We start from the raw sequence: 16063 nt of genomic DNA, 5'->3' as shown, positions 1-16063 counted from the left end.
TATTTCAATTCTATACGAGTAAAATCGCTACGTATAAATCTATTTCAATTCTATACGAGTAAAACCGCTACGTATAAATCTATTTCAATTCTATACGAGTAAGTAGGATAGCTGTAGTGGTCTACTTAATATACAAGTAATATACCTACTAGATTCTTATACTTAGAGTATAAGTCTTTTGGGGAACTTATACTTAACATTCATACTTGTATATCGACAAAGTATAATGCTTCTAAAGTTGTGCTACCATGAGTCAATAGCTGCGACTGTATGACTTAGTCTTATACCTCTTATTATTATTACAAGAATCACACATTGCGGTAGTACAAGGATTACACCTTGCGGTAGTACAAGGATCACACATTGCGGTAGTACAACAACTATAATTAGAATTAAAACCAGGTTTTATCTTGACATAAAACCAATAACAACAACATATAGCATACTTGGTTTTATCTTGACATAAAACCAATAATAACAACATACTTATCAATTAACATATAGAACTTCCGAGTATAACTCTGAAACTATATCGCACACAACATATATATAGAATCCTAAGTATAACTCAAGATCTACATTAGTATACTACTATAACAATAACATACTAACAACTTTACGATAGTTGTATAATTTCATATACGAAATAACTATATCCCGGTTATTATAACTATCTACGTTGATACTAATATACTATCATATAGACATAATAATAACGTATATATAATATTTAGCATGCGTTTTCCCCTGAAAATATTAGAAAGTGGGGCCGTGAAACTCACCTTAGTAGCGTGATTATAGAATCTAAAGGGTCAGAGGCTCATCGTTGTCAGGCTCGAGAAGGGAAAACGGCCTTCGGAAACGAGAGAGAATGAAAGGAGAAGGTGTAAGGATTGAATGAGCTTTGATCGCTATTTATAGGGTGTTCTGGGGCCATTCACGTCGTGAACATGATAGGTTCACGTCGTGAACTTCCATGAGTCATCCCATAGCCTTAACGCGTGTTTTCTAGCTCCGATTAGTGTCTGTTGACTCCTCACGTCGTGAATTTTTGATGCTCACGTCGTGAGTTCAGTCAAATTAGGGTTTCTGATAGCTGCATCTTCGGAAGGCCATAACTTTTGCATACGAACTCCGTTTTCGGCGTTCTTTATATGCACGCGTAGGTAATTCCGAGTACTATGACTTTCTTTTAGACTCCAATAGCTAATTCTAAGTCTATTTTAAATCCCTATTGTTATAAGGCATTATAGCGTTAGAATTTATCATAACTTCTTCACGCGAAGTCAGATTTAGATGTTCTCTATATTTTTCGAATCGTATGGACGTATACTTTGAGTTGTATCATGAAAGTTCATACTTTAACATGAATTACATAGTAAGTTTATCACATTACTAGTTTAACAAAATCACATTACATGATTGACATAATCACATGTGATTGTTATTGACCTAATTTTGACGGGTGTTACACAGGTAAATAAGGTAGCTTCGCAACCAATGCCCCTTCCTTTGGCAATAGAAATATATGGACTCTATAGTAATGGTACATGGGACTATCTCAGACTCAGCCTTTCTCTTTACCATTAATCAACTGGGTTGACTATGGCCGATCCCTTTCCATTGGGAAGAGAAGACTTTTCTGGACTTCCAATGTTTCCATTGTCAATATCCATGAAAGTTTGGGAAGTGGATCTTCCAATCAAATTTGCTTTACCAGTGCTCCAAATCATTGTTGATTCAGCAGCAACAAACAAATAGGTAAGATCATTAAGGGTCATGTCGTGGTCTGTCACATAGTAGTCCTTAATGAACTCACTATATGACTCGGAAAGCGATTGAAGAACCCAATCAACAATCCACTTCCTTGAGACTTCGACACCCAACTCTCCCAGCTTGTCAATATGAGACTTCATCTCCAATATGTGAGTACATATAGACACTGCTTGCCAATAGGGATTGAGTAACCTTGAACTATTCAAGAACTTGTGGGTTAGGGAGAACAATTGGAGGATGTGGAGGAGGTGAAGTATGATTTCCAGTCCCATTAATGCACAACAAAGGGATTAATTTTTCACCTTGATCGCCATTTGGGATATCATCTTCATTAGGATAGCTTTATCCATAAGGATAATGAAGAGCATAGTTGTCATAACTAGACATCTATGAGGGAGAAATTCAAGTTTAGTTGATTTAAGTTCTTAATATAACACCCAATATGAAATATTAAGGCTAGGACCCAACACAATATTTTATAACTTGGAAGAGGGATGCCGTAATCCAAGCTACAAAATATTTAAAGGTAGGTAAATGACAATTTACCAATTTCCACAATGAAAAACGAAATTTAACATTAGGTTTTAAATGAATTGAAACTCCTAGATCTTTTGAGATTCATTGAACTATTCAATGACATGTTTAAATCTCGATTGTGCCCTTCAAGTTTGTGACTGGGATGCCGATGATCACAAACAAGGAGTGACTAACCATGCAAATTAACTTGGTACACTTAATGTTACAACCACCTAATCAATGTGCCGGTTAACTACACACGCTCCATTGATCTATGATTAACATCAAACTACCCTTTGCCACACATTGTCAGTCCCAGATTAGTGTGTCGGTTAACCACACACGCTCCACTAACGACTTAACAAGGTGCAAAGTGCAATTTCATGGGTTAGCACCATATTCACATTTTCCTAAGTAACTAAGATTGAGAATTTATAAGTGTTTAGTTACTTAGTATTTCATTATACTTTTAATGAGAATTTAAATGTCCTGTCAAACCCGTTCGGCTAACGACCCTCCACTAGTCAAGGAAGCGGTGGGTGAGAGTGGACACCCATTAAACTGCCATTTTATAGACAGTAACTGTGACAACAGTCAAATTAAGTTAACGGGTGTGACTTACGAACGCGACGTAAATCGAATGTAATAGGCTTAATTTGTAACGTTTAAACAACTTTTAATGAAAATACAAAATTTGTATTTTTATTTTCATCTAAATCTAACTTCGTAAGAGAAAATTATGAATTATAAATCCGTATTTTCGACTAAAATTTTCCAAATACATTTTGTTCCGATATTATTTATATAAGTTTTATTTATTAAATCTAGACGAGTGATAAAATAATGTATTACACATTTTGTTAAATATTTGGATAAAAGTTTTAAGTTTGAAATTTATTAAATTGGAAAATACGTCTATATATTTTGACGTGTCATGAAATAATATTGTTTCAGTAAGTAATATCATGTGTCTTATATTTTAAATTGATTATTTCTTTTTGTAAGTTACGTTCAAATATACATATTTACTTTGAATCAATTTATTTACTAAATGGATCATACATATAATAAATAAATATATATACATATATGATAAATATGAAAGCTATTTCCTAATGCATGGATAAGAAATAAAGAATGAAGACACATGTGAACCAAATATTCCATGCATTTTAATTGATGTGTAAGTATAACGTGTGAATGACTATCCATTAGTACCTAGGAATATTTTAGATGTGTTTGGAGGCGGTGTAACTTTTAATATAAGTATATGGAACTCTTGTAACTTCTATCAAAGTAAATTAATTTCAAATTACCCACACCCAAGGTCCTGCTCGACTACTTTCCCAACAACAGGAACTATTGTTAAACAAACTACGCTATGAGGGTGAGTTTCACGGCCCCATTTTAAAATTTTTATCATTTTTCGGGGAGGATACATGTTTTTATGTTATTTATTTATATAAATCATAAATTGTTTATATCGCTTATAATTTAGTTACATAATCGTTATAACAATTTACCGTTAAAACAGTCGTTTACCTATATAAAATTTAGTAAATACTGTCGTTATGCTGCCCACATAATATAAAATTATATTATGCATTGCCGTTACTATGCCCAGATAATATAGAATTTTATTATGCATTGTCGTTACTATGACCACATAATATAAAATTATATTATGCATTGCCGTTACTATGCCCACATAATATAAAACTATATTATGCATTGCCGTTACATAATCGTTATAACAATTTACCGTTAAAACAGTCGTTTACCTATATAAAATTTAGTAAACACTGTCGTTATGCTGCCCACATAATATAAAATTATATTATGCATTGTTGTTACTATGCTTAAATAATATTAAATTTTATTATGCATTGCCGTTACTATGCCCACATAATATAAAATTGTATTATGCATTGCCGTTACTACGCCCACATAATATAAAATTATATTATGCATTGCCGTTACTATGCCCACATAATATAAAATTATATTATGCATTGCCGTTACTATGCCCACATAATATAAAACTATATTATGCATTGCTGTTATTATGCCCACATAATTATATTATGCATTGCCGTTAATCTATGAATAAATTATTACACGTTGTTGTTATTCTGCATATTTAAAGTTTTACAAAATTATTTAATGGTATAATTATAAAAACGATTTTTCTTGCTTTAAAAACAATAAGCATCAAGTGTAATAGAAAACAACCCTATGCTCTGATACCACTGATGAGTTTTAGTATACTACAACATCCTATGGTGCACATACAACCCTAAAAGCTTTGGATCTATGTTTTCTCTAATTATACATGTAATATTGTTTCCAAAGCTTTAAGCCTACAACTAACATATAAATGATATAAACAACATAAAATACTAGTTAGGAGTTTACCTCTTTATGTAACTTGCTATCCTTGATGTATTTGACCTTTAAGAACTTAGCACCAATAGTGTGGATGACTCAAATGGAATCACAACACACCATGGACAAAGGATGACATTTTGAGAGAGAATACTAGCCACCAAAATCGTCCATAGTTCTCTAAGAAAAGATACACACGATTTTGGTCACGGGGAAACATATTTATATGTAGGATTCCAAAGGTCATGGGTTAACCCTAACCCATACCCATGGGTTTATGATCCATGGTTCATGTGGCCCAACTCTTTATGTATTCATACATAAACTTAGTCCAACATGGATCAATAGCCCAACATATAAATATAACTAATTTACACAATTAATCCCCATTGATTTAATTAGTCTCTTTTAATCACTAAATTAATTCCAAACTAATTCTTGATCAATACTAATTAAATCATATGATTTCATATTAATATATTAGAACTTATAATATATTAATAAACCATAAATAACCTCTTCTCAAAAGTCCATCCTAACAAATTGTCCTAATGATATGCAACCCAAATGGACCATGCTACTCTCGGGTCAAGTACATACCAATTATAGTTATGGGCTTAGACACCTAATCCAACACTCTAAGCTTCACACTAAACAATGCACCTTCAATCTTCCTCACTCCCTTCAAAATGAGCAAAATAGCCACCAACTTCTTCTTAAGAGCTCAAAGATACAAAAATGGAGGCTAAGGGTAGAGATTTAGGGTTTTAAGGCAACGAAGGCTGGTAAAGAGGCCAGCCCTAGGGACTTAAGGACCTTATATAAGGTGAAAACCCTAAAATTAGGGTTTCTTATCCTCCACGTACGCTAAGCGTAACCCTCGTACGCCCAGCGTACGAGGCCTCGCACCCGCAATCAAACTCCACCTTAGTACGCTAAGCGTACCATGTGGTACACCCCGCGTACTAGCTTCTCAGCTAGTACGCTAAGCGTACCATGTGGTACCCCCCGCGTACTACTCTAAGGACCAATAATATAAAAGGGAAAATAAGGAACATACCCAAATCCAAGCGTTACAAATTGTAAGATGATAATATCTACTATTCTTCAAACGAAGATTCATAAGTTGTAATTTACATATCGGTTGTGTATTGGTGTTGCATTAACGCATGAGTAACTTGATGTTATAAAACGTAATATCATACGATATCATGAAGAATGAAGGAATAGTTGATCACTTATCTTAGGGCCGACGACTGGTTTGAATCAGAGTTTGGCAGTGGCTTTGGAAAGCATGCTTTGCTAGTTAGTCCAAGGTCTATACTTGCAATTGTATTCACAGACTTATCCAAGTGGGAGATTGTTGGATTAAGGTGTCTAAGCCAATAACTAAATTGGTATATTCTTGAATTAGAAGCAAAGTCTTTTTTAGGTTGCTCTCATAACCAGTAACTGAATAAAATGACTTTTGGAGAAAAAGGATGATTTGTTAATTTATTATATGATTAATAAATTGAAATAAATAATTTATTAATATATTATATGATTAATATATTAATTTGAAATAGTTCTAATTAATTTAGAATTAATCAAAAATTAATTGGAATTAATTTCAGGTTATTTATAACTAATAGGACGTGTAAGGACTAAGTTGTAATTGTTCAATAGTTGAGAAAAATAGGGTTTCTAGAATCTTCTAAGCATGGCCAATTTTGGCTAGGGCTTTTAGGGTTTCTAGATTAATCCTTTTGGATAATTACCTAATTCAAGATATTATTATTATATTCGAATTAGGGTTATCCAAGGCTTTCTTATCAACTATAAATAGGGTCTCTAGTTTTTGTCCACTCATTCATACTCTCAAGAGCCGAAAATTTGATCTAAACCTCCTCTCTCCTCAAGTCTTCTAGTTATTAGGGTTTTGAGTACAAGCCATTAGAGACATTCAAGCTTTTGGTGCTTGCTTTCCAAGGAACTACAAGAGGATTTAATTTGATTATTTGCTATAATAATCCAAGTGTATGTAACCCTAATCTTTATGTTAGTTTTGATTTTCATAGCCTCTCTCTAGGGTTTCTTGATGTTCATTGTTTATTGCTATCAATAGAGAAAACATAGATCCTTTCTAGGTTGCATGTGAACTTAAGGGTTTAAGTGTTTTTGCGCCACATGAATTTTTTTATAACCTAGAAAACCCATCAAAATCGACCTTACATTAGATTTTGCATCAAATTATTTTTGGGGTTGTTGAATCGATAATGCATTTGGTGTATTGCATTTGGGCTCACGATTCTATGATATGTATGGGTTAAAATCAAATGCAAGATCCTCATTTTCGAGTATATGTTCCGGTTCACTATAGTATTTCTAGATTCAAGTATATGTTATGGATTAAAATCAATTTTGACTTAGATCATGTGTTTCTGAGCATCTTGTTCTAGGCACATATCTCTCGGTTTGTTCTGCTGATGGTTTAATGGAGCGGTGCTGAAAGGCGGAGGGGTGGTGAAAGGCGGAGGTGATGGTCTTATTGCCGATGGAGTAACTGAGTGAGATATGGTATGTGTAAGTGGTGTTCTCATGGTACTGGTAGAAAAGGGATGGGACCCATATATATACTTAATAACTTTCTTATGAGATGCATAATAAATAAATAAATAAATCAGCGTAATATAGTCTTTTTATGTTTGGTAGAGACGAATAAAAAACCAAACATAATAAACATCTCTACTATATTCAACCAATCAAAAACAAACATAATTTCATTCAATTCTCATAAGTAGTAAACAAAATTCAAAATCAAAGTTCTTAGAATCTAATCAGAATCATCTTCTTGCTATAATCATCATTTGGTATATTGCATTCATAAATCAAAGATGAAAGTATTATAATCGAAGCTGAACCTGAGATGGAATTGCAGGCTGGAGGAGTGACAGATATGGAGTCTAAGTCTGGTATGGCCAGAGGTTGAGTGGTAGCCGTCTGGAACTGTGGCCGAAGATGGAGGTACGACCGGAGAGATGAATCAGAGATGATGTTGTTGGTAAGTTCTTCCGGCTTGCGACTTCCCTCGTTCAATAAACAATATTTTAGCATGATTTTCTATTTATTATATAGCAAAATCACCTTATTTAATAAATACTTTTAAAACTATACATAAGTAAATAAATTTTTCAAAAACTAACATGTCAATAAGTCAAACTTATAAAATAAAACCAGCCAAACAACATAAAACTGTTACAAATGACGAGTATTTTCTGAAAGTCTTGTAGCTGAAAAATATATTTACCAATTAGAGGTACTTTGAAATTTAATTACACATTAATTGTAGCTTTTTAAAAGCAAAAAAAAACCTAATTGTCCTCGTTCCCTTTAAGCGTTATATAAACATGTTTTCTCATACATCTCCCCGTCGGTTTCTTCCACCTCCCTATGCCTGCCATCGCCGACACTAACTACAACCTCTCTTTCCATCGTCGGTAAGTCGTTCTTGTAGATAGCACCACATACCACTATTGTACCTCCCATGTCGGTCGACCGTTTTTTTCCCGGGTTGTATTTGTTTGTGCTCGGTTTAATTTCAACGTCACTTTGTTTTTCTCGGGACTTGCAGTAATATCAATAATATCTATTCTTTTTCTCTCCGGTGCTTGCAATATTCTATGTTCATGTATTCTCTTTTGTTGAAGTTTCTGGATTTGTAAGTTGTTTAATATTGATCGTATATCATATATCTATAAATAAATTGACTATGCATTGTAATTTTGAAGATATACTCAACGAATGTTGATGTTGTTTCAGTAGAGGGATGATTTCTTTTTGTATCGAAATCTCAATTTTGCACTGATTTTAAAATTTATTCCATCCATTTTCTCCATCGAGAATCTTAACCTGGATCTATCAGTTGAAGCCGGAAAACCCCACTGAGGAGATCATCAGTTGCAGTTGGTCATTGCCTTTCGTGGACACAACGATGAAAGTTGAACCATCACAGTCGACTTCAAAGCAGATTATCGTTGAATCCTTTTCTCCTCTCTAAGCAGCTTGAGAACTTCCTCTCCCCCCGCCGTACCACCAAGGGACAAATCCCTCCCTCGTGTACAACGTCTGCTATGTACATATATTACTTTATGTGAGTATGTGGAATCTCTTATATATATTTTGGAATTGATGAAAAAACTATAGCATCTGATTTTCCAACGAGGCAAATGAAAAGTGTGGGTTAACGGTGGTTTCCTAGTTCCGACATTAATTATTTTGGTGTTGTTTGTTTTTTGTCTGCAGATCTTCTTGGCCTCTTCTGTCTGCGCCACGCAGACCAGACATCAACCTTCGTAGATTGTTTGTTTTTTCGAAGACTGCAGACCTAAAAAGGTCTGCGTGTCCTCTTCTTGACGTAAATGTGGATCATAGTCTTCTAACCTCTTCAAACATCTTCTAGCCTAAAAAAACACATATATCTTTGTTTTTTTTAGTTTTTTAACTTAGATTTATTCCAACTTTATTAATAATAAACACATATAACTTTGTTGTTGTTTTTTTTAACTTATATTTATTCCAACTTTATTAATGATAAACACATATATCTTTGTTTTTTTTTGTTTTTTTAACTTATATTTATTTCAACTTTATTAATGATAAACAATTTGGAAAAAAAAAGTTACAATACTTTAAGAAAAATGTTCGATGACACAAACATGATCTTTTTGACAAATCTATAAATAAAGATTTATTATAATATCGGTCGTTGAAGCTGTTTATATAAATATGAAAAAAAAATCATAATATTGTCTTATATTTTTTGTGCCAAATTTTATAAAACATTATTTAATAAAGTATCATCAATTTATTGGGAAAAATATTTATGGTACATTTTTAATTGGTTTAATTGAAAAAGTAAAATGAAAATTTTCATTTTAAAATCGAAGTTTATTTCCATCCATTTTATATATTAAATTCTTTGATCCCTAATTACAATGTTTAAGTATAACTTTACGACCAAAATTATTGTTTTTATCAAATATATACGTTAATTTGTACCATTTTATTTTCACTTTTTATATAATAATACATAAAAGTTGATTTAGATTTGTTAATTATTTATAATAAAGTCATTAAAATATTAAAAAACAATTTTGAATTTAAAAAAAATCAGTTTATTTAGATTTTAGTTTATTTTGGTAGTTTGCAGATGTTAAAAAAATAAACAATCTTTTTAATTCAGACTGCAAATGTTTGGTCCATCTCTTCTACTGCAGAAGTCTACAGATGTAGATTTGTCAAAAAAAAAAAAAAAAAAAAAAAAAAAAAAAAAAAAAAAAAAAACGAATAGCATCTTTGGGTTGTGGGGGCTTTTATGTTTACCTTTTTAAATAAAAAAGTGCTAAAAGAACGTTTCCTATGTTTTGGTAAATAAAATTCAAAGTACAATCAATTGGTAAATATTTTTTCAAAAATCTATGCTGATGTACAAAACTCTCACCTTGCATACGCCCAGCCATGCCGCTCCTCATTCCCTAAGCCTAAAGTCTCTCTTTGATCGTAAGCCCAAGTTTTAAAGCTCCGTTCCAGTTGCAGATGTTTGCGGCGCTGATGGCGATTCAAAAAAATGGTGCTTCTTTTATCGTCTCCCATCCCTTAAACAAATCCAAAGGTATCTTCGCTACTCATTATTCCCTTCTTTCTTTACACCGTTCATCATTTTCAGAACCAGGTAACCAAATCTTACCCCCCAAAACGATTTTAGGTCGTTTTCATTCGACTTCTTCCTCCAATCGAGCTAAACATCCTCGATCTATATTCGAGCAAATTACTAACCTTGATGATGCCCTCAAACTGTTCGATGAAATGACACATAAACAACCTCTCCCTTCAGTTCTTAAATTCAACAGGTTGTTGCAAGCTGTTACCAAAATGAAACAATATTCTTGTTCGATTGAACTTTTTAAACAAATGAATCTCATTTGTGTTCCTGTGAATGCCTACACTATTAGCATTGTGATCAAGTGTTGTTGCCAAATGCACCGCACAAGTGAAGGATTTGCAGTCTTAGGCTATGGCTTCAAACGCGATATATTACCGAATGTCTGCACCTTTAGCACACTCTTAAATGGACTCGTTCTAGAAGATAGAATCCTCAAAGCTGAAAAGTTATTCAAGAAGCTGATCAAAGAAGGACTTTGTAAGCCTAATGCAATTATGTACAACACTATGATTAAAGGGCTTTGCGGATTTGGTAATAATGAAACGGCCATTGCTTTGCTTAAATTGATGGATGGAAGGGGTTGTAAACCTGATGTGGTCACATATAACACCATCATTGATAGTCTTTGCAAGGACAAAATGGTCGATGACGCTTTAAAGCTCTTCAATGAAATGGTCTTCCACAAAGGCATCCTACCAGATGTTGTGACTTACAATTCTTTGATTCATGGCCTTTGTAACTTATGTCGTTGGGATGATGTCTCTAATTTGCTCAAAGAGATGGAGGACCAAAGTATCTCTCTAGATGTTCGGACATATAGTATATTAGTTGATGCACTTTGCAAGGAAGGGAAGGTGGAGGATGCAAATTGTATTATCAACTTAATGATTGAAAGAGGGATTGATCCTAATGTAGTGACTTACAGTTCGCTTATTGATGGGTATTGTTTGCGAGGTGAAATGAGCAAAGCAAACGAAGTTTTTAATTTGATGGGGTCTCAAGGTCTGGTCCCTGATATTCTCACTTATAATAGTTTATTGAATGGGTATTGTAAGAAATTGTTGATAGAAGAGGCCATGCATTTGTTTAATGAAATAACTAAAAAAGGTATGAAACCCGATGTGATCGCTTACAGTACCATGATACAGGGATTGTTTCGAGTTGGACGTGGTAAAGTTGCATATGATCTGTTTCATGAGATGCGAACAAACAAACTGATGCTAAATGAAAGCACTTACACAATAGTCTTGAAGGGTCTATGCAACAACAAACAAGTGGACGAAGCACTCTCTTTGTTCCATTTGATGGGTGGCAACAAGCTAAATTCCTATATAAAGGTGTACACTATACTCATTGATGGTGCAAGTAGAACTGGGAAACTTGATGTTGCAAGGGTTCTTTTTAATGACCTAAATGTTAAAGGTTTGCAACCTCATGTTAGGACATATAATGTGATGATTAATGGTTTTTGCCGCGAAGGTCTTGTGGGGGAAGCAAAAGAGTTGTTTCTTAAGATGGAAGAAAGAGGTTTCCTGCCAAATAGCGTGACTTACAACGTTCTTCTCCAAGGATTACTTAAAAACCAACAACATGATACCATAGAGATGCTTTTACTGGAAATGGAAGGGAAAGGTTTCTCAGTTGATGCTACAACTGTATCGCTATTACTTGATCATATAAAAGCTAGATCTTTAGATGCTTCTTTGCTTAAGCTGATTGGTAAGCTTGTGCCAAAAGAAGGAGTGGATGCTCTTTGATTTACAGTATAAATGGCATCTTGGTTTGTAAAATGTGTGCTTTTGCCCATCCTTGGTTTGCAAGTTTGTTATGGTTCAATTATCTTTTTTGTCATATTTTGACTCGCTCTCTGTTGTAATCTGCTTACTTTTTCAATTTTATCACATTTATGTTGAACGTTACATTTACATATGTTGCATATTTTAATATCTACTCAATATTTGTCTATTATTATCAGCCTTTTAATACGACCATATATATTTCAGTGTATGTTTGTATTTAACTTGATGAACTCAGCATGTAATTTCATGCTTTTCCCTGAGTATTGCTAACATGAAGGGTAATATGCTTTATTATGGAATTTGGATGAACATAAGAATAATAAAACGTCTTTAATTTGATGTTATGGAGTGCTTGGATGTTTCATAAAAAGGAGAGGCCACAAAATATCTTTTAATTATTCTTGGCTGATAAACTTTATTGGTGATATGGTTCATGTGTTGGTATTGGAGAAAGGATAAAGTTTATCAGCCAAAAACTTTAATTTCATCCTTTCTCCAATACCAACACATGAACCAACCATATCACCAATAAAGTTTATCAGCCAAGAATAATTAAAAGATATTTTGTGGCCTCTCCTTTTTATGAAACATCCAAGCATCCATAACATCAAATTAAAAACGTTTTATTATTCTTATGTTCATCCAAATTCCATAATAAAGCATATTACCCTTCATGTTAGCAATACTCAGGGAAAAGCATGAAATTACATGCTGAGTTCATCAAGTTAAATACAAACATACACTGAAATATATATGGTCGTATTAAAAGGCTGATAATAATAGACAAATATTGAGTAGATATTAAAATATGCAACATATGTAAATGTAACGTTCAACATAAATGTGATAAAATTGAAAAAGTAAGCAGATTACAACAGAGAGCGAGTCAAAATATGACAAAAAAGATAATTGAACCATAACAAACTTGCAAACCAAGGATGGGCAAAAGCACACATTTTACAAACCAAGATGCCATTTATACTGTAAATCAAAGAGCATCCACTCCTTCTTTTGGCACAAGCTTACCAATCAGCTTAAGCAAAGAAGCATCTAAAGATCTAGCTTTTATATGATCAAGTAATAGCGATACAGTTGTAGCATCAACTGAGAAACCTTTCCCTTCCATTTCCAGTAAAAGCATCTCTATGGTATCATGTTGTTGGTTTTTAAGTAATCCTTGGAGAAGAACGTTGTAAGTCACGCTATTTGGCAGGAAACCTCTTTCTTCCATCTTAAGAAACAACTCTTTTGCTTCCCCCACAAGACCTTCGCGGCAAAAACCATTAATCATCACATTATATGTCCTAACATGAGGTTGCAAACCTTTAACATTTAGGTCATTAAAAAGAACCCTTGCAACATCAAGTTTCCCAGTTCTACTTGCACCATCAATGAGTATAGTGTACACCTTTATATAGGAATTTAGCTTGTTGCCACCCATCAAATGGAACAAAGAGAGTGCTTCGTCCACTTGTTTGTTGTTGCATAGACCCTTCAAGACTATTGTGTAAGTGCTTTCATTTGGCATCAGTTTGTTTGTTCGCATCTCATGAAACAGATCATATGCAACTTTACCACGTCCAACTCGAAACAATCCCTGTATCATGGTACTGTAAGCGATCACATCGGGTTTCATACCTTTTTTAGTTATTTCATTAAACAAATGCATGGCCTCTTCTATCAACAATTTCTTACAATACCCATTCAATAAACTATTATAAGTGAGAATATCAGGGACCAGACCTTGAGACCCCATCAAATTAAAAACTTCGTTTGCTTTGCTCATTTCACCTCGCAAACAATACCCATCAATAAGCGAACTGTAAGTCACTACATTAGGATCAATCCCTCTTTCAATCATTAAGTTGATAATACAATTTGCATCCTCCACCTTCCCTTCCTTGCAAAGTGCATCAACTAATATACTATATGTCCGAACATCTAGAGAGATACTTTGGTCCTCCATCTCTTTGAGCAAATTAGAGACATCATCCCAACGACATAAGTTACAAAGGCCATGAATCAAAGAATTGTAAGTCACAACATCTGGTAGGATGCCTTTGTGGAAGACCATTTCATTGAAGAGCTTTAAAGCGTCATCGACCATTTTGTCCTTGCAAAGACTATCAATGATGGTGTTATATGTGACCACATCAGGTTTACAACCCCTTCCATCCATTAATTTAAGCAAAGCAATGGCCGTATCATTATTACCAAATCTGCAAAGCCCTTTAATCATAGTGTTGTACATAATTGCATTAGGCTTACAAAGTCCTTCTTTGATAAGCTTCTTCAATAACTTTTCAGCTTTGAGGATTCTATCTTCTAGAACGAGTCCATTTAAGAGTGTGATAAAGGTGCATACATTCGGTAATATATCGCGTATGAAGCCATAGCCTAAGACTGCAAATCCTTCACTTGTACGGTGCATTTGGCAACAGCACTTGATCACAATGCTAATAGTGTAGGCATTCACAGGAACACAAATGAGATTCATTTGTTTAAAAAGTTCAATCGAACAAGAATAATGTTTCATTTTGGTAACAGCTTGCAACAACCTGTTGAATTTAAGAACTGAAGGGAGAGGTTGTTTATGTGTCATTTCATCGAACAGTTTGAGGGCATCATCAAGGTTAGTAATTTGCTCGAATATAGATCGAGGATGTTTAGCTCGATTGGAGGAAGAAGTCGAATGAAAACGACCTAAAATCGTTTTGGGGGGTAAGATTTGGTTACCTGGTTCTGAAAATGATGAACGGTGTAAAGAAAGAAGGGAATAATGAGTAGCGACTGGAGAAAGGTAGTAGAGGAATCCACATCGGGATGAGAAGGAACGGAGCCTTGAAGGGACCATAGTGGTCTGAAAAGTATTATCAGAGCCGGATTAGCGCTTGGCAGCCCCACGAGGTGTGTGAGGTGGCGAAAGTGACGGATTGGCATTCGAAGGTACATAATCGGGATCTGCAGATGGAGCAATAGACCATTTGCGACTGTTGTGAGATGCTGGTGAATCAATGGGAGCAATAACCATTGTTGTTCTTCAGGTGATCGTCCGATTGTCAAGGAAGAGTATAGTATAGAACGATAAGGGAGTCCCTGAGAACGATTTAACCCCCTTTTAAAGGGCGTAGAACCACCATCCCCCTTCCCCTTCCTTCTATCCTAGTCACGCGTCATCGTCTCCGTCTATTTTTTTCCTCCGGCTATTAGTTATTAGTTGCAGGTCCTAGGTTTTAAGAAGGGGTTTCCCCGAAAATCTCCCTCATATGCACACATAGATGAGAGAGATAAAGTGAGTGTATGTTCTAAATAGGTGAAGGGTATTTGACTTAAAAAGACAAAAATACCCAAGGCACGCAGGGTATTTAAACGGCAACACTAACGACGATAAGGACTAACCGTTTAAGAAAAGTGCAACCCAGGGACGATCCGAGTTAATTTTTGAAAATAGGGACCGAACGTGCCTTTTAACACTGCACGAGGACGATTAGTGTAATTTACCTATTTCAAACCATTTTTTGTGCCTTTTGTTGCAAACAAAACATTTGCTTTTACAAAAATTAAAGAAGCACAAAATATAACGTCTTACTTTTCACAAACGTGCAATCTTGGACAAAGACGGCCAAGTATATTGTCTTTTTTTTGTTAAATTTTTGCAATTAAGATTTAACATGTTTTTTAAGACCACCCACTCTTGCACATTGAAATATACAGTGCAAATAGAAAACTACCTTTGTAATAATGGGTTTTGGATTAAAATTGTTGTTAGAAACGTATAGCTGATACCTAAATATTTCTGAAAAAACCAAAGCTATTCTTGGTGATTTTATGGATTTAGCTTCCGTTTTGTGTAGATGTTCAATAGGACATAATGATATATGAT

General features: G+C 34.2%; 2 protein-coding genes across 2 annotated transcripts; one reads left to right on the top strand and one right to left on the bottom strand.

Annotated features, from left to right (window-relative positions):
* The first annotated feature begins 10524 nt into the window (after nucleotides 1-10524).
* Nucleotides 10525-12256, top strand: LOC145167413 (uncharacterized). Its single transcript, XM_079086615.1, has one exon. The coding sequence runs from the start codon at nucleotides 10525-10527 to the stop codon at nucleotides 12136-12138; it is 1614 nt and encodes a 537-aa protein (XP_078942741.1). The 3' UTR covers nucleotides 12139-12256.
* Nucleotides 12257-13050: 794 nt separating this feature from the next.
* LOC145167414 (uncharacterized) lies at nucleotides 13051-15001 on the bottom strand. Its single transcript, XM_079086616.1, has one exon. It carries the CDS (start codon nucleotides 14780-14782, stop codon nucleotides 13169-13171), a length of 1614 nt encoding a protein of 537 aa, XP_078942742.1. The 5' UTR covers nucleotides 14783-15001; the 3' UTR covers nucleotides 13051-13168.
* Between the last annotated feature and the right edge of the window lie 1062 nt (nucleotides 15002-16063).

The sequence above is a fragment of the Lactuca virosa genome, chromosome 3, assembly GCF_052849685.1.
Source record: "Lactuca virosa cultivar CGN04683 chromosome 3, Lactuca_virosa_CGN04683_v6, whole genome shotgun sequence".
NCBI classification, from domain to species: domain Eukaryota; kingdom Viridiplantae; phylum Streptophyta; class Magnoliopsida; order Asterales; family Asteraceae; genus Lactuca; species Lactuca virosa.
Note: the sequence above shows the minus strand (reverse complement) of the source record. Positions and strands in the feature narration are given on the sequence as shown.